Source organism: Pan troglodytes, chromosome 19 (assembly GCF_028858775.2).
Source record: "Pan troglodytes isolate AG18354 chromosome 19, NHGRI_mPanTro3-v2.0_pri, whole genome shotgun sequence".
Lineage (NCBI taxonomy): Eukaryota > Metazoa > Chordata > Mammalia > Primates > Hominidae > Pan > Pan troglodytes.
In genome coordinates this window covers 31,427,950-31,446,579 of record NC_072417.2, presented here as the reverse complement: position 1 = coordinate 31,446,579, position 18,630 = coordinate 31,427,950, and the positions used below count along the sequence as shown (strand labels likewise).

Genomic DNA, 18,630 nt, shown 5'->3' with positions numbered 1-18,630 from the left:
TACTCACCAGGAATCAGTAAACTTTTTTTATAAAAGGCCAAAGGGTAGATATTTTAAACTCTGCAGGCCATAGATTTCTGTTGCAACACTTAACTCTGCTGTTGCAGGGAAAGAAGCCATACACAATTTGTAAATGAATGGGCATGACTGTGTTCTGATAAACTTTACAAAAACAGGTGGTGGACTAAATGCAGCCTGCCCCTCTGGACATGGTTTGCCAGCCCCTGACATATACCACTACAGAGGATGCTGTTAGAATGAAATCTCTTTACACATCTCTGATCATCTCCTTAGGACTAATTGCTGGACATGACATCATGGTAGCTGTGGGTCAAAGGGCATGCACGCTCTGGGATGTACATTGCCAGATTGCTCATGATCAGCCTTGCTCATGTCAAAATGTTTTGTGACCACCAGAAGGCTGGTTCTGCTTTTATTATCCATTGACTGAGGAGTAGAAATGACAAGGCATGTATGCAGGATATTTAACCATCGTATAGATAATCCTTGTGCACAAGTGCATTCTATATTCTTTCCCAATAAGTCTACATCTGCCAGAGTTGAAATAAAATAAAACAAAACAAACCTATTTAGCACCTTCTGTGTAGCAGGTCCATTCATGTATGTTGTTGTATTTCATTCTCAGAATTCTTATGACCTAGGCATTTAAAAAAATTTTTTTAAATAGTTGACAAGGATTGTATATATTTAATGCATACAATGTGATGATTTCATATATTTATACATTGTGTACTAATTATCACAATCAAATTTATTACATCCATTACCACCTATGCTGTACATTAAATCTCCAGAATTTGTTCATCTTATAACTGAAAGTTACACCCTTTGATTAATAGCTTCCCATTTTCCCCACCCCCAGCCCTTGGCAACCACCATTCTACTATCTGTTTTTATGAGTTTGACTCTCTTAGATCCCACATGTAAGTGAGATCATACAAAACTTGTCTTTCTGTGTCTGGCTTATTTCACTTAGCGTAATGTCCTCCAGGTTTATCCAGGACAGGAGTTACTTCCTTTTAATGGCTAATAGTCCATTGTTTATATGTATTTTATTTATCCATTCATCTGTTGCTGGACACTTAGGCTGTTTCCATATCTTGGGTATTGTGAATAGTGTTGTAATAAACATGGGGCACAGATCTCTCTTCAAGGTTCTAACCTGATTGCTGAATCGTATGGTAGTTCTGCTTCTAATTTTTTGAGGAACCTCCATACTGTTTTCTGTAAAGGTTATACCACTTTACATTCCAACCAACAGTGTACAAGGGTTCTCTTTCCTCTATGCTTTCGCCAACACTTGTTATCTCTTGTCGTTTTTTTATAAGAGCCATCCTATCCTATGAGGCAATATCTCATTGTGGTTTTGATTTGCATTTCTCTGATGATTAGTGGTGTTGAGCACCTTTTCATAGGCTGGCTGGCCATTTGTATACCTTCCTTGGGGAAAAAAGTCCATTGGGGTCCTTTGCCTATTTTTAATTGGGTTATTCATGTATTTATTAATTTTTACTATTGAGTTGTGTGAATTCCTTATATTTTTTCAAATAACCCCTTATCAAATATATGGGTTGCAAATATTTTCTTCCATTGCGTAGGTTGTCTTTTCATTTTGTCATGGTTTCCTTTGCTGTGTAAAACCTTTTAAGATTGATGTAGTCCCATTTATTTATTTTCACTTTTGTTGCCTGTGCTTTGGTGTTATATCAAAAGAAAATTGCCAATTATGACCAATGTCGAGGAGATTTTTCCCTATGTTTACTTCCAGGATTTACATGGTTTCAGATATTACATTTAAATCTTTAATCCGTTTTGAGCTAATTTTCTGTATATGATGTAAAATAAGTGTGCAATTTCATTCTTTTTCATGCACTTTCCCCAACACTATTCATTGAAGAGAGTTTCCTTTCTACATTGTGCTTTTTTTTTTTACAGTACAGTGAAAGCAAGTCTATTAAGAAAGTAAAGGAATAAAAGAATCTATATTGTGTATCCTTGATGGCCTTGTCAAAGATTTGTTGACCATATATGCACGGGGTTATTTCTGGGTGAGCTTGGCATTTTTATCTACCTCATTCTACCGATGAGGAGGCCGAGTCTCAGAGAGTTCACAGACCTGCCTAAGGTCACTCAGCTAGAGGTGATACAACCAGGGTTTGAACTGAGATCTGCCAAGCTTCTGAGTTTATTCTTTTTCCCCCACACCAAGGATCCTCAATTCTGCCTTACTGACATCAGGATCCAGTCAATTCTTTGTGATGGGGGCTGTCCTGCACCTGGCAGGATGTTTAGCAGCTTCTCTGGCCTCCACCGCCTGGATGCCAGGGGAATGCAGAAGAGGCTTGTTCATTCTCCCATTTAATCCTCAGGACAATATCTGACATAAATGTTATGTCTTTTATTTTATAAATGAAGAAAATGAGACTCAGAAAGGTTTAAGTGAGTTACTTAAGAACACACAGACAGCAAGCGGTAGAACTGGAAACCGAACACAGGTGTCCACATGGGACAACAAAAAAGTTCACGTTCCATCTTCTTTTGAGTCTCTCATTTCAGTAATTACCATTGTGTGGATATGAGCTGAAGTACAGGAAACCTGGGGCTGAACTCTCTCCCATCAGGCCTAGGAGCCCCAGACCAGAACCCTAGGCCAAGGTCTCCCAGTCAGGCCCGCTGGCGTGAGCTGGCATCTACACTAGCATGGTTTCCCAAAGCTGCAGGGATGCCAGTCTCGCCGCCGATGAAGAAAATGAAGGGCATTTGCTTCTCCTGCAGGCTCGGGGGATTTAACACAGATTCCTTTTCTTGCTCTCTTCTCCCATAGCACAAAACAGGGTGGTCCATCCCCCTCCCAGTGTCCCAAGGCTTTGTTGCGTGTTCTCTTTAATTTCTCCCACTCTTGCGGTGTACCCTACCCTCATCTCCCTGGCAACCTTTCTGCTGTATCCTCTCGACACCTGGATCACAGGAACACTTGTGAGACCCCTTAACAAGCTACATCCCAAATTATCATTCCCCTTTGTCCTCAGCCAGTGCTCAGGTCCAACTTGCTCTCCTGGGGTGACTTTCTTTCCTGCCCAGTATGGTTTCATCATCTGTAAATTGGGGATAATTAAAGTCTTGATCCTGATATTTGACTCTCAAAGCAGAAGTAGCAAGCTCAGCCAAGTCACTTCAACAAGAGGAGACGTTCCTTGTGAACCAAAAGGGCACTGGTCACAAGGGCCGCTCCTTCTTCTGTCAGGCCTCTCCAGCACGCCCTTGGCTCAGCCAAAGAAGAGACTCAGGCTGTGCTTCTGCGCTGTTGGGATAACATAGGCCTCTTCCATGTGGTTCCACACCAGGAACATGGGGACAATCAGACCTCTCCCAGTGTGGGCATAAGGATACAAGATCATGTCAATATTGACATTCATAATGCCTGGGCGCAGTGGCACACGCCTGTAATCCCAGCACTTTGGGAGGCTGAGGTGGGCAGATTGCTTGAACCCCAGAGTTCGAAACCAGCCTGGGCGACTTGGCAAAACCAGTCTCTACTGAAAATACAAAAAATTGGCTGGGCTTGGTGGCGCACACCTGTAGTCTCAGCTACTTGGGAGGCTGAGGTGGGAGGATTGCTCAAACCCAGGGAGGTTGAGGCTTCAGTGAGCTATGATGGCACTGCTGTACTCCAACCTGGGCAACAGAGTGAGGCCCTGTCTCAAAACAAAAACAAAGACAAAACAACATTCATAATAGTAGCAACAGCTACTATGTGCCAAGCCCAGGCACCTCTTCGAGTCTTTGCTGGCACCCTATCAGGTAAGCGTGCTTAGAAGTTACAGGAAGCACACGGCTCAGTGTTTGGCCCATGGTAAGGGCCTAAAAAGGGATAGCCCCAGTGGTGGGGATGCTGCTGCTGCTGACCATTAACCCCAGTCTGCTCCACCTTCTTCCAGGCAGTCTGTGAGATGTTTGATGTCCGAGGCAAACAGCACATTCAGATCCCCAAGCTCTACACCTGCAGTGTGACCGGGCACCTGCACCACTTCAGGCTCATGCAGGACTCACAGCCTTTGGACCTCAGCTAAAGGACTTGCTTCTCTTCAGCACACGGGGCTTGTTTGTGTTGGGGTCTGAGCCCTGAGCCCATGGTCAAGGAGACCCCCAGGTCTTTCTGAACAGAGACAGCTGGCCTGGGGGCCTCCCTCTCACTGCGTGCAAGAGGCTGTTAGGGTGCAAGACTCAAGGCGCTGAGGGAGGCTGTTTCAGGAGGGAGCCCCAGGAGGGTGGTGGAGACAGAAGGGGGCAGCATCTGCCGAGGGCCTACTGTGTGCCTGGCACCGTGCGGGATTTCCGGCCCATATGGGCTAAGTGACCCTGCACACTCCTCTTAGGAGAAAGGCTCAGATGGAGAAATTGCAGTTCAGGAAGGTGAAGCAAGCTGCTAGCCTGTGGCCATGTTGGGATCTGGGCCTCAGCCTTCCAGCCACGAAGGCAGCCAAGTGTCATGAAGAAGGCACCACAGAAGCAATTCCAGGCTGTAGTGGTGAACTTTCCACTCTGCATCCCCGGGTGCTGTGCCCTGTGCCCTGTCTAAGGTAGCCCTGTGGGTTTCTATATGTTTAAATTGTCCCCAGCATCAATGATGCTCTCCTGTGGATCCCAAGCCATGGAGATGTCCTGGGACTTTTCATTTTTAGGTACCTAAATTGAATTTCCCAACACACAGAAGCAAGACAGCCGCCCTAACAGACTCTTGCATGCAGTGAGAGGGAGGCCGCCAGGCCAGCTGTCTCTGTTCAGAAAGACCTGGGGGTCTCCTTGACCATGCGCTCAGGGCTCAGACCCCAACACAAACAAGCCCCATGTGCTGAAGAGAAGCAGGTCCCTTAGCTGAGGTCCAAAGGCTGTGTGTCCTGCATGAGCCTGAAGTGGTGCACGTCCCTGGTCACATTGGAGGTGGAGAGCTTGGGGATCTGAATGTGCTGTTTGCCTTGGATCTTTATTTGTGATTCAGAAACAGTGGAATACAAGGAAAGGAAAGAAAACCCGAATGGCCACCTCAGCAGGATGCTCCAAGGGTAGTGTCCAGGTGGCACTGACTCAGACATGTGGGGGCTTCCCCCACCCATGCTCAAGAGCCACTTTGCCATTTCACCATCTCTCTGTCCTCCACACCCCTCAGCAGCAAGCACACCAAGAATGTGTTCACCATGAAGCTCAAATCTCAGCAGAATCTAGAGTCTGAAATCCAAGTAAGGGAAAGTGTAGAGCTTCTCGGATGATGCCCTGTCAATTTTATTTTAACGAATGAAAGACCAGAAGAAGTCAGTCTTTGAAAGGAGAGGACAGGAGCATCTGCTGGCATTAGCAGCCATGCCATCGTAGGACCGGCTCACCTGGACCCGCGGCCACCTGTGCTTTTACAACTAGGCTTGGTTAACCATGGGCCACTTTTCCAGCTTGGAAACTAAGCATATGCTCCACTTCCTCTCCTTCCTCATTGAACTCTTTCACTAAAAGAACAGTGCGAGAGAGACTTAAACTGTTTGCCTCATTCTTAAGAACTTTCAGGAAAAGTGTTGGCAGGGAAGGAAATTTCCCAGCTCTGGGAACAGTCTTGTGGATTATCTGCTGGTTTCATTGATCTGTGCTGTCCTCCCTGCATTCATTAGGAAAACTGGCCTTGGTTCAAATAAGAACAGGATTTGTCCTGGTGACAGAGAAAGGTTTCTCCTGATGCCCATATATCTCCAAGGGGGATGCTTTCTCCAGGCAGAGGCTGTGGCCAAGCGATCGGGGGGCTCAGAGGGCTGCTGGGAAGGGGTGGGACCCTCTCTCCCCAGAGGGAAACTCCTGGGGACCTCTCGAGCACCCCTGCCCATCCTTTAAACATAAATTCATAAATACAAACAAGTAGGCCATTCACAGAAATATATAAAATATGTCATAGGATGGGTGGCACTCTCATATGGCAATAATTATGATAGGGGCCGGCAAATGACCTGAGTGACCCGGAGTGACCTGAGCACTGACTCCCAAATGCCCTCCATAGGATGTTCTGCATCCCCGAGACCCTTTCCTGGGTCCTCCTGGGCCCTACCACCCCCTAGACCATCCAGACCTCAGGTCATCCCCCTGTCTGTTGACAGAGTAGTCTCCGTTCCTGAATGTGCTGGTCACCAGCAACAGCAGCTGCTCCTCCTCCAGGAAGCTCAGCCTATACTTCTACATGCAGAGAACCTGGACGGCACCCAGCTGGACCTAAGCCTTCAGCTCCCAGTAGACACTCTGGGCTTCCTACCCTGCCCAGACACTCTGGGCTTCCCCCCACACCTCCCCTCGGCCGGGGCTCCTGTGCGCATCTGTCTCTCCCAGTGCCCAGCACAGGCGTGGAACGGAAGAGGTGAATGGACCGATTTGAACACATCATCCTGGATTCTCCGTTCCCTCTCAAGCCCTGCAGCTAACCCATCGGCAAGCCCTGGAGGTTCTACCTCCAAAATCCTGCCTATCCCATGTGCAAATGCCTCTCACCATGTCCACTGCTATTTGCAGTTCTGTGTGTGTGGAAATACTTCCCCAAATTTGGAATGAACAGGTCACAGCTGTGCCTGGAGGGAATGGCCAGGGAAATGTGCCCTCGCCTTGCTGTTCTACCCAGGCCCACCCAGCTGAGGATGGGGGACCTGCCACCACTCTCCTGGCAGTTCCGGACTCCTGGGAACCGGCAGGTGAGGACCCAAGAGTGTTTTCAGTGACCCGGCTGACCTGGTCATCCGTCAGTCCCACCTTGGCCTAGGCCTCTATGCAGCACAGATCACAGCTCATTCCATCCTGGCATTACACTGGCCTGTGCCCTGTCCTCAGGGTCACATCCGTCTCCCAGAAGCCGTGCAACCCTGGAAAACCCAGGTCTAACAGTCAGGTTCCTCCTCCGTGCATTAACAATGGCGTTGACGCCTGCTTTGCAGGATGCTGGGAGGGGAGAGGGAGGTGTATGCTGGAGAGCTCCCCAGGGGCAAGGCCTGGCTCTGCGTCACTCACTGTCAGATCCTGAGAGCCTGGGGCTGGCCCAGCACGTGGCCACCGTTCCCTAAGAGTTGGATTTCATCCCTCAGTGCTGAAGGCAGGGGATAGAGCTTAGACAGACCCCCTGCATCCTGTCTTCTTTATCTACAGCTTACTCATCCTTGCCCCTTTCACATGCACCCGGCAGAGCAGGTGTTCACTGAGCTTGAGCAAAATTCAAGCTAGAGCAGCTGATGGATCTTGAGGCCTAGATTCACTGTCAAAGTGTTTCGCAAACGGTGCTCTCCAGAACACCAAGGAAAACTCATTGACTGTATAAGTTTGAAAATCCCTGCCAACCGGTCTACCTTTGTGTATGAGCAATCAGCTCTACCATTCAGCCCAGGTGTGTGTTTGCTGGACCATGTGGAGGAAGCTGAAGAGACGTGAGCTGAAGGCAGAGGGTGAGTCCAAGGTGGGATCTTGGGACAGGTACGAGAAGTTAGGCAAAAATGGGATAATTCTAGCCTTCATAACCTTAGATAATAGTTCACATTATTATTTACTTAATAGAATTGTACCCACATTAAATTTCTTAAAATTTTTTAAGAGATAAAGTCTCACTCTGTCACCCAGGCTGGAGTGCAGTGGTGCAATCATGGCTCACTGCTTCCTGGAACTCGTGGGCTCCAGCAATCCTCCTCCCTCAGCCTCCTGACTAGGTGGGACTATAGGCACACGCCACCATGCCTGGCTAATTTCTTTGACTTTTCTCTAGAGACAGGGTCCACCTAGGTTTCCCAGGCTGGTCTCAGACTTCTAGACTCGAGTGAACCTGAACCTCCCGCCTCGACCTCTCAAATTGCTGGTATTACAGGTGTGAGCCACCACACCCGGCCTAAATTTCTTATGTGCCATGGGACTGCAAAACATCATTATTAGGGGCAGCTGGATGGAAGGTATAGGAGGACACTATAGTGCCTTTTCAATATTTCTGTCTAAAATCTAAAATCATTTCAACAGGAAACATTTATTTCAAAACGTGAAGGTGGTTATCCTTCCATGAGTTTAAAGTACAAAGGCAGGCTCACGGTGTCGTCAGAATTCAGAACGATGGTCGTGGGGCTGGGGGTGCTGGGAGGGGCTGGGCATGGTTGGCTTTGTGATCTGGGGTCTGGTGTGTTCCATCTCTGAATGTCTCTCGAGCTGCACTCTTTCTTAATACATTCTCATAAGTTTAACCAAAAATAAAACGAGGATGCGAAGCTTGCTTGGGTTGTTAAGCCTAGGGAAATTATCCAGCCATGAGCCCTGGCCCAGATGCTTCTAGAAGCCTGGAGGGAACTGAGGACTTTCCAAGTGGAGGTCGCAGAGGCAAGGCCCCGAGGTGGGAGCACACTGCTGTTCGTCCCTAGCTCTGAAGGGGGTGCCCTGGTCGGAATCAGTGCTGGGTGCACTGCAGGGCCGGGAAGTCCATGCCCACGTTGTGGCTCAGTGCAGCGAAAGCCGATCTCACCCGCTCCGCAGGGTGTTCAGCCTGCCAGCAGGGGGCCAGCTGGTCCTCCTGGGATATGGCACGGACCCAGCAGCTCTGTCTGAAATCATAATGGCGGAACCAAGGGCCCTCTACGTCCAGGTCCGTTGGGAGGCGGGGCATGGAGTTCCACTGCAGGAATCTCCAGGAACCCTGGGGTCCTCCCTGAGCCAGGGCCGGGCTGGGCACACCCTGAGTGCCCACAGGGTAGGTGTCTTCCCGGACAGCCCCACCAGGACAGGGTGTGGAAGAACGAGGTGCCCGTGGCGGGGAAGCTGACCAAATGGGCCGCGGGAACCGGGCTGGTGGGCCTGGAGGGGCCTGCCTGTCCCCCTTGCAGAGGGTCTTCCCGCCACGTGAAGCCGGCACAGGCCTGGATGCCGACGACCCTTGCTCGGGTTTGGCTGAAAGGAAAACAGACGTGGTCAGCATCTCCAGTGAGCCCACGCAGGCCTTTCCGGGCTGGGCCCCACCTGCCTGAGTCTCTGGAGTCCTCGGGGTCTCTGTGTGGCCCTCGTGGCCTGACACTGAGGACACGCCTGTAGTCTGCTGATCCCAGAGGGAGGGGTGCGTGCTGCCTGGCGTGGGGAAGCTGTCGTGGCATGGCGGGTGGCTCCTGGGACTGCCCCCAGGGTTCAGACTGGCTGGGGGCTTCCTGCCACACACCTTCGTCCCAGGGCTGTTGGGCCTGGGATACGGCCCCCAGTCAGAACTCAGGTGGGAGGGGCCTTGGATGTCACCCAGCCCCTTGTCACCTCACGTGGGGACCCGTCTCCGCAGTGGGTGATTGGGCCCGGACGTGGGTCACCCTCTGCCCTCCTGGGCTGCCCAGGCCATGCCAGGACTCAACGTTCCCACTTCTGGCTGAACTCTTGGCTCTGGCTCTGGGCCCGGGGTCCCGCCTGTGCCCTCTCCCTGAATGCTCTGTGGGTCAGGGACACCGATTCCCTTGTCTCCCTGGCTCAAGGCTTGTTGTCCTGGCAACCTTGGAGGAGCGTGCAGGAGTGAGGGGCCTCTGCTGCTCTCTGAGGCTGTGGGTGCTTGCAGGGAGGGGCGGGGTCTCCCACAAATGGGTCTGGGCTCGTCTAGTAACTTGGAGGGCCCTGCGAGGGGAAGAGGGAGACACCGTGGAAAGTGGGAGGGGGCTTGTTGGAGGGTCTTGCCCACATGCCCCTCCTGCGTGCACAGCATGTCCGGTATACACGCACTGAGCGCCTGCCCTGAGGACCGGTGGGCCTCCTGTACTTTCTTAGAGTCCAGGACGAAGAGGAGGAAGAAAAGGTGAAGAGGAAGGCCCAGGTAGTAGGGTTGCGGGTCCCGGGCACTCCCCTACTATTGACTACCCCAGAGGGTGACATGGGAGGGGACATGGCACTGGAGCCCACCTGGGGGTGGCAGGTCCTCCTGCTTTCTTGTTAGTTTCTTCATAGAGGCCCTAAGATGCTTGAGCACAGTGTCATCATCCCTGGCCCAGGTATCAACGAACCGGTTCCAAAAACGTGCCCACGGGCCACACCTGGATGTCTTCATGAGGCGCTCTAGGGACAGGGTGGACATCAGGCCAGGAGAGTTACCTGGGAATGGTCACAGCTCATACCCCGTGGCCACTTCAGTCTCCCACTGGGCGGTGCTGGATCCTTTTGTGGCCACCCCAGGCGTCCAGATATACACAAGAGACTGTGGCTGGGGGGCGATCTGGACAGGGAAGTGCTCAGCACACTCTTGACTTTCATCTGGGTCATGTGGGGGATGGGCTCGGTGTCACAGTGTCCTGCCCAGCCCACCTGGCCAGACCTCCCTCTGGGCCAGAACAGAGGATCATGAGGACAGTGTGAGGAAGCTGCCCTCGGGCCAGTCGGGCTCTGACCCCAGGGCTCCCCAGGCCCCGCTGGGCACACGTAGACTTACTCTGCTGAACCTTAAAGGCGATTCTTGTTATCGGCATCAACGCCTGTTCGCCTTCTACCAGATACACGTCCCACAGGCGCAGGGTGAGCCCGAGAGAGATCTGTGGGGACAGCAGGTGTGAAAGAACCTGGTCCTTCCAGGCTGGGGCTGGTGGCTCGAGCTGCGCACACTGGGGCTTCAGTCTCCAGAGTCAGTGACCTTCCCCATGAGGGTCGCCTGAGCCCTCCAGGACGCTGGGTCAGACAAGGTCTTGAAGCTCCTCATGGGGGGCACTCATTTGAGTGGGGATGTGGCTCCTGGAGAGAGGGGCTTGCCCAGGGCTTGAGGCTTCCCTGAGCCCTCTCAAGTCGGGTCCTGGCCCAGTCTGCCCATGAGGCTGGGCCTGAGCTCCAGCCATTGCCCTGGGATGACCCCTCTTGGGCAGAGGGTTTTGCTTGTGTGTCCTTTAGGGACCCGCCTGAGCCTCCTGTGGGCTGGGAGTGAGCCAGACCCCCGGGCTGGGGAAGCAGGGCACTGCAGGGCAAGGAGGGTCCCTGAGCCAGGGTCTCCCTATGCCTCCTTACCCCGTCAATCAATATCCGGATGAGGCAGCCTAACGAGGAATACTGCCCACATAGACCTTCCTTATCCTGATGGAAGCAACAGAGGTGCTCAGGCCGCTGGGCTGCCCTAAAAACCTCCCTCTTCCAGGGCCTCTGAAGACCCTTCCCCTAGTGCAGAACACTGGGCGGTGTCCAGAGCTCCCCACAACACTGTCACCTTCCCACACTCCCGGTGGACACACTGCCCTTTGCCCTGCTCTGCGGGAGCTGGGCCCCCATCCCTGTGCCTCTGTCTCCTCCAGGGCAGGAAAGGAAACCAACTCCCAGCCCATGGAGAACCCGACGTCCCAGGTCAGGCCCTGGCTGGGACTCAGCCAGTCAACAGCCCCACGAGGGGCTCCAGCCCCCCTGCTCCTACAGCCCCACGGGAGGCAGGGCCTCTGGGAAGAGCTGAGGGGACCATAAACTCACCTGATGCCACATGGTCTTGGGTTGTGACGTGGCTACCACATGCTCCTGTTGGTCTTGAAGCCCCTGGACGGTCCTGCCATTTGGGCTGTGAAATCCTGAGAAGCCCCCAGCCCATCATGAAATCAGAGCCTTCCCCCAAGATGTGGAGCCATCAGCTACAAGAGCTGGGCAGCTGGAGAGGCCCCCAAACCCCAAGGCCTCCCACCCTCCCATCTGGTGACCCCAACATGCGGCCTTTACCCTGGAGAGGTGGGGCGGGAACATTCCCTGGAGCCTGGCTGGAGGTTCTCCTAGAGGCCTCCTGGGCCAGGGTGCAAAAAGGGCAAGCCTGACTTTCAGGCCATGACAGGGCAGCCTGAACTGGGTGGGTGCTGGGCATCCTGGTCATCTCCTGGAAGTGGGGTCAGGCCAGGGAACAGGGGATGGGGAGATGCTGCCACCTGGGCTTGGTCGGCCCATTCGTGGGCACCGATGGCAGCAGGAGCCCGGGCAGCTGGAGGGCAGGAGGACTCTCAGGGAGGGGAGAGTCAGCTGCACAGAATCAGAGCCGGAGGGCATGGCTCCAGGACACAGAGGGTGGCCACGGGGAGGATGAGATGCCCTCTGCTGATGGGGATGAGAGGCGTCTGATTTGGGCTTTGGGGGTCAGCCGTGGACTCCTGTGGGACCCTCAGCAGAGACATCCTAAAGTCTCCCAACAAGCTGGCGACACAAGGAGGGTGCCTTGGCTGAAAGCTGTGATCACCTGGCCAGGGTGGCCATCCCCAGGTCTGGCTGCAGGAGGTCCCCGGGGCAGCTGTTCACTTACACTGCAGGGAGTGCCTCTCACTGGCCAGCAGCTGCACCAGTGCCCAGAATGCATCCTCCTCAGGAAGATAAAGGAGGAACAAGGCGGTGATGTAGCTCAGGTCCCTGCAGTAGCCCACCTCCTGCAAGAGCCAGAGTCACCATGGAAGGACATCACCTGGGAGGGCTGAGGTCACCTGGGAGGACTCATGTCATTGGAGAGAGCAGAGGTGACTGGAGAGGCTTCCTCTGAAGGAGAGGCTTCCTCTGAAAAGGAGGCTTCCTCAGGATGTACATTCATTTCATGACAAGAGCCAAGTCCATCAGGCACTTCAGCACCTTGTCCAAAATGTCTGCTGATAGCACCATCCTGTGTGCGATGCTGCCAAGCTCCTGGGCTTTGGGGCAGCCCCAGGAGGAGGGCATCATTTCTTGTTCTGAGAAGTGGTGGTCAGGCCCAGGTGACACCAGGAGTCCAGGCCCTGACTCCTTTGGGTCTCAGCTTGACCCCTTGAGACCACCCCCTTCCTTGGAGGTTTATGCCAGCGGTGAGCTGACATCCTACCTCCTATATCCTGGTGGGTCACAAATACTAACTAAAAGAAGCAACGACACCCCCACCAGACACCCACTCCTGTCAATATGGAAATACGGCCCGGGAACCTCACTGCCGGGAATACTCACCGGGTTATACTCCGAATATGCCAGGAGGATGTAGAATAGTTCCCGCTGCCTAGGAAACAGAGAAAGGGGGCTTTGGTTTGTTTTGTGCAGATGTTGTTAATTTCACTTTGTCTACAAAGCCTAACAGCAAATCCCATTTCAGGTTCAGATGATTCACCAGATAAGCAGTGAGCTCTTCAGGGCCTGAGACTCTTGAAGAAAAGTTTCAGTAAAATCCACATCTGTGACATGCAAATAGTCCTGTTGTACAGTGACTTGCCTGATCCTTTTCACTCTGAATGATTTTTTTTTTCAGTTTGCACACACGCCAGTTCAGTCTGTGGGTGTACAGTTCCTCCACGGTTCCAAACCAATGTGCAGAGTCTCCCGGCCACCGCTCCAGCCCCTCCTGGGGCGACTCCTTCATCCTCCAAGTCTCCAGGGTGGCCCCTATGCACCCAACCTCTCCCCGATCCATCAGCCCCTGGCCACCCAGACTGCTTCTCAGTCCCTGTGGTTTGGCCTTTTCCAGAATGGCCTAGGAATGGGAATCCTACTGTGGTAGCTTATTGGGTCTGGCTTCTTTCCCTCAGCAAAATGCATCTAGGATCCACCCACGTTCGTGCGGGCATCACCGGCTCGTTCCCTTTTGTCACTGGGTCTTCCGTTTGAAGGGAGGACCAGCCTTGCTCTCCCCATCCCCGTGTTGAAGTCCGTCCCCGAAGGCTCCGTGTGTGAGTGACGAGGAGTCAAGCAGTGAACCTGGCATGCAGGTTTCATGTGGATGTCAGTTTCCAAATCAGTGGGTTCAATATCTGTGACACTTTGGGGATGTGTGGTTCAAGTCCATCGAGCTTTGTGAGCCACTGCCCAACTGGCTGCCAACGTGGCTGTGCCGTGTCATGTTCCCAGCAGACCTGGATGAGAGTTTCCAGGACCCCTAATTCTCCCAGCATTTGGTGCTGTCACTGTTGCCTGGGGGGGCTCATGGGCCCTCTATCCTGCCACCCTCCCGTGGGTCCTACCATGGGTCCCCATGGGTCAGGGAGAGCACCTTTCACCATTGTGCATGATTTTGTTTGCTGCCTTCTATCTCCTCAGGATCCTCCTGGGTTCTGGCTCCACATGTTCCAGTCTGGCCCAGGGCTTGGAACCAAGGAGGTGCTCGGTTCATGGTGCCGGCTGCTCCCTGGGTAGGGAGAGTTCTTGGCACCTGTGTCATCCCTCCTGGGCGACCCTGGCTTCTGCTCCAGGGTAGCCCCCATCCCTCTCATTCACCCCATCTCTGCTGGGACCCTGTGGCTCCCGTAGGCTTACTTGGCTCCATATCGATCCCTGAAGAAGATATGCTTCCTTAATGTCCCGCTTACGTCCAGGTCGATGTGGTGGATGTGCTCAGATGACCTCTTGCCCTTCTCCTTCATGATCTGTAGGGCAGGGCCAAGAGGAGGAAGCAGCCTCAGAACAGATGGAAGACTCCCTGCCCCCAGTGGCAGTCAGCCCACAGTCAGCACTTTGGGAAGGAAGGACAGAAGTAAGGTTTCTTTGTGCAGAAAGCTGCTTTTTGGCTTGTTACTGAAGCCGGGGAGGGTCACCAGAGCCGAGTTTGTCTGTGGTGACTGTGTCACCATCTGTGCCCAGGGTGTTCATCTGACCTTTGCCCCCACCCCCCCCCAGGGTGTGCTTGACGTTCCTTCCAGCTGGAGACCTGGGCCCCTGACATGGCCTGTCCTGTTTGTTATGCTCTGGCTGAGCGTGCCTTGTATTTTGTGGGGTTTTTCGACTTGATTTCCTGAATGTTTAGGAGGACTGACCACACCGGGCCCCGGATGTTCATGGGAATGCCCTTGTACACTCGATCTATCAGCTGTGTGCAAAAAACAATCTGGTGTCACAGGCCACCGGGTGACCCCAGTGAAGACCAGAGCCCAAGGATTCTGGAAATTGTCGGTTTTGGCCCCATGATTCCTCAGTAGAGGTGAGATCAAGCTGGGACAGGGCCTCCCTTCCCAGGACTGAGAGTGGATGGACACTCAGAGTCAAAACTCTGATCTGAACTTTTTCCTTCCTTCAGGTTACCAGGGCATCCCTAGCATTGAGCTCCAGGTAGTCCCAGCCCTAGATTCAGATTCCCTCCCAGCAAGGTGACGCTTGCACGAATAGGCAGGAAATCTGGCGACCAGGCCTGCAGTCCTCTGGGCGAGGACAGTGTGCCACCCGCCCTCTGAGAGGCTGACGGTGCCAGGCCAGAGCCATGGGTGCCTGTCCCCTGTCTCTGCAGAGAGTGGTTCCAGGGGCCTCTCCCTCCACACATTACTTTGGTACTGTTCTTATACGTCTCCCATTCTCCCAGCATTTCCATCCACTTGCTTGTTCGTCTCATCTCCCGCCACATTTGCTGTCAAATGAGGTATGTTGGAGTTAGCGGAGCTGCCAGGCTTTCCAGAGCCACCCGTGGATGCTGGGTCTTGGGCTCTGGAGCCCTGGTGGGAGCCAGCTGGAAGGAGCCAGGGAAGGGCAGACCTCAAGGGCTGAGAGCCTTTGAGGAAATGAGCATCAGTGGGCTGGCTTTGGGACCCGGGGACATGCCATCCTCAGGCCACAAATAGTCTTAGGTCCCAGCCTCTAGCTGGGGTCCTGACACAAGCGGGCAGCCACCCCCAAGCCAGGACTGTGGTTCCCACTTTGGAATTTTATCAAACTGCCAAAGTCACAGCAACCTGGGGTCAGGTCCAGCAGGGACTGTTGCCCCTCCCAGTGACAGCGTGTTGCCCTCACCCACCACCGCCCAGGCCAGCTGCCTCCTCTGCCTCACCGACCACCTGCCCAGTCCCTACATCCCTGGACCAGCCCCTCCATGCATCAGGTTCTTACCTTCACCTCCCGCGCAGTCACAGGAGGCAGCTCCGTCTCACTGTAAGGCAACCCAGGCAAAGCTGAGGACCTGCACAGGGCCTGGAGCCATCCCAGACTGGGAGCCAATCCCCAGAAAGGACTGGCTCTGTCCCTTTCCAGCTCAGGGCTCAGCCCAGGAGAAGGCACAGGGAAGGGAGGACAAGGGCCTTCCTGTGGGGCTGATTCCCAGGAGGGGCAGGACCTGGGAGAAGAAGGAGTGCAGCGACAGCCTGGCCGGGGTTACTGGGGCCCTGGAGTAGGGGGCGGTCAGGGTGCCCAATGGGGCTGCCCGTCCTGGACTCGAGGTGGTGCTTTCTGCTGGAGCTGAGAAAGGTTAGCCCTGAGATGGGATGGGGGCCACCCAGGGTGGGCGACCGGGCCCTGACAGGAGTACCTCAGGGAGTGACCACATCACCCCGCCAGGGTCAAGGGAGCCTGCCCTGAGACCTGCCCGGTGTACTCTGGGTGCACCAGGGGCCCATCCCCCATGACAGCCCCAAGGCCCTTGCAAGTTCTGACCTCCCAGCATCCACCTGCCTCTCCCTGCACTCGAGCCACACACCCTGCGTTTCAGAAGTGGCACGGCTCATCAGCTCCCTCCCACCCTACCTCCCCAGGGATCCTCTGTCTCTCCATCCTGTGATCCCTGAGGGATCATAGATCCTGTCTCTACTAAAAATACAAAACTTAGCAGGGCATAGTGGCACGCACCTGTAATCCCAGCTGCTCAGGAGGTTGAGGCAGGAGGATCACTTGGACTCGGGAGGAGGAGGTTGCAGTGAGCTGAGATTGTACCACTGCACTCCAGCCTGGGCAACAGACTGAGATTCCATCTAAAAAAAAAAAAAAAAAGTTTTCTGGGCACCACATTCCAAGTTTATGTAGTTTTCAAGGAAAATAGAATACTGGGCCCTTCGTAGTCCAGGCCTTGTCTTTGAGTCTATAAAAAAAAGTGCGTTAGCCAAGCACTGTGGCTCCCTGTTGTAAGAAGTCCCAGCTACTCTGGAGGCTGTGGTGGGAGGATTACTTGAGCCCAGGGGTTTGAGTCCAGCCTGGACAATATAATAAGATCCTGTCTCTTTAAAAAAAAGGTGTTTTTTTTTTTAGTTATTAGAAAGTAGAGATGGGGTCTTGCTATATTGCCCACGCTGGTCTAGAACTCTGCCTTCAAGTGATCTTCTTGCCTTGGCCTCTAAAATTGCTGGGATTACAGGTGCGAGCTATTGCACCCAGCCAAAAAGCTGGTGCAATAAAAATTCCATCTACACTCTAACTTTTTTTCCAATACTATAGCATAATAACTATATTTTCCTTTGTTTGGTGAGGCAATCTCCATGTCCTCTGGTGTGTGGTCTCCGCTATTACTAAGAGAGTCAATAATCTTTACTTAGTTGAAGTACAGGTCTGTCTCTTATGGTCTTAGGCCAATTGGCCCAGGACAGTCCTCACCACAACCCTGAAGGAGGGGCTGTCTTGACCCCCTTTTTCTAGCTGGGGACACTGAGGCTGAGGAAGGTGAAGGGATTCGTTCCTGTGTTGTACTTGACATGTGAGCTCAGGACAGTGTTGGTTGCTCCAAAGCCCACCGCAATCCTCTGCCTGGTCCTCTTCTGCCCAGTGCCCCTGGCCTTAAGCCATGGTGGATTTCTGTTTAGGGCATGCGTCAGACGCTTCCTTGAGCTACAGACATCGGAGTACAGGGCCCCGGCTCCCTTGTTTCTGCTCCACATACAGAATGGGTCCAGTAGCACTGAACCCAAATCTGGCATTATCTGGTCTACAAATACCCTCCCTCTCACTGCCCTGCCACCCCAGGCCTTGGAGGTACCAGAATACCCTATCATGTACTGGGAATCCCATGTGACTGGACTCATGATGTAGACCACACAAACCCAACCAAAGACCCCTTTCCGGCCATGCTGGGTCCCTGCCCACAAGGGGCAGGTTTCTGACTTGAGGTTGAGGGTAATCACCCAGGGTCGGCACAGGGCATGAGGAAGGAGATGGAGCCTGGTGCCCCCACCTCAGAACCCCAAGCCTCAGCTCCCTCCCTATAAAATGGCCTCCCAGTGGATTAAAAAGTACACATGTAAAGCACTTGGTGCCAAGCATGGCAGATGCTCAGGGCACTTCAGAAGTTAACTGGGTTACTTATGAAAAAGGGTTTGCTGGAGCAGCCTGCTTGCCGCTCACCAGCATCCCTCTCATATCTGTTCCCATGGAGGCAGGGACAATGCTGAGGACTGGCTGGGGGAGGACAGAGGCTCCCGGGGTGGTGTGGGCCTCTGGTGGCAGCAACAGGGCTGCTGCAGGAGCATGTAGTGTGTGTCAAGTGGCAGTGGCACAGCTGCTCAGAGGGAACTGCCTGGCTGGCACTTCACTCTCATGCCCTGGCACTTCACTTTCATCATGAACTCGTTCGTGCCTGTGCACTGGATCTGCCATCATCCACATATGAGTTGAGCTCCCTTCTTTTGCCAGCCCTGGGTGAGGCACCAGGGGTAGGAGGGTGGGACAGGGAAATGACCAGTGCATCTCCCAGGCTTTCTGGAGCTCTCAGACCTCCCGCTTCTGTTTGGGCTGGCTGCCTCATGTTCCTGCTATGAATTGTCATGCATGAGTGTTTCTGCCCCTTCATTTATGGGGTCCCCAGGCACTCCACTCCCACCCCATGACATCCCATCTTTCTGAGTCTCACAGCTTCTGCATTTTAGTTCACTTCTTTACGTTTGTGAAGTACATTCTCTGGAAGTTTCCTGGCAGAGGTACATGGAAGGTAAAGTTTTCAGACCCTGAACATCTAAAGATATCTTTTTT

At 53.2% G+C, this 18,630-nt stretch overlaps 1 protein-coding gene across 1 annotated transcript; it reads right to left on the bottom strand.

Moving 5' to 3' along the window:
- Positions 1-8,025: 8,025 nt before the first annotated feature.
- LOC746725 (TBC1 domain family member 3G) lies at positions 8,026-16,302 on the bottom strand. The gene is given in 12 exon segments (XM_063800065.1): positions 8,026-8,952; positions 9,934-10,086; positions 10,457-10,556; positions 11,020-11,085; positions 11,470-11,564; positions 12,278-12,398; positions 12,940-12,988; positions 14,236-14,345; positions 14,678-14,785; positions 15,236-15,316; positions 15,793-15,832; positions 16,229-16,302. Coding segments are annotated over 12 exon segments (1,494 nt in total). The 3' UTR covers positions 8,026-8,455.
- Positions 16,303-18,630: the final 2,328 nt, after the last annotated feature.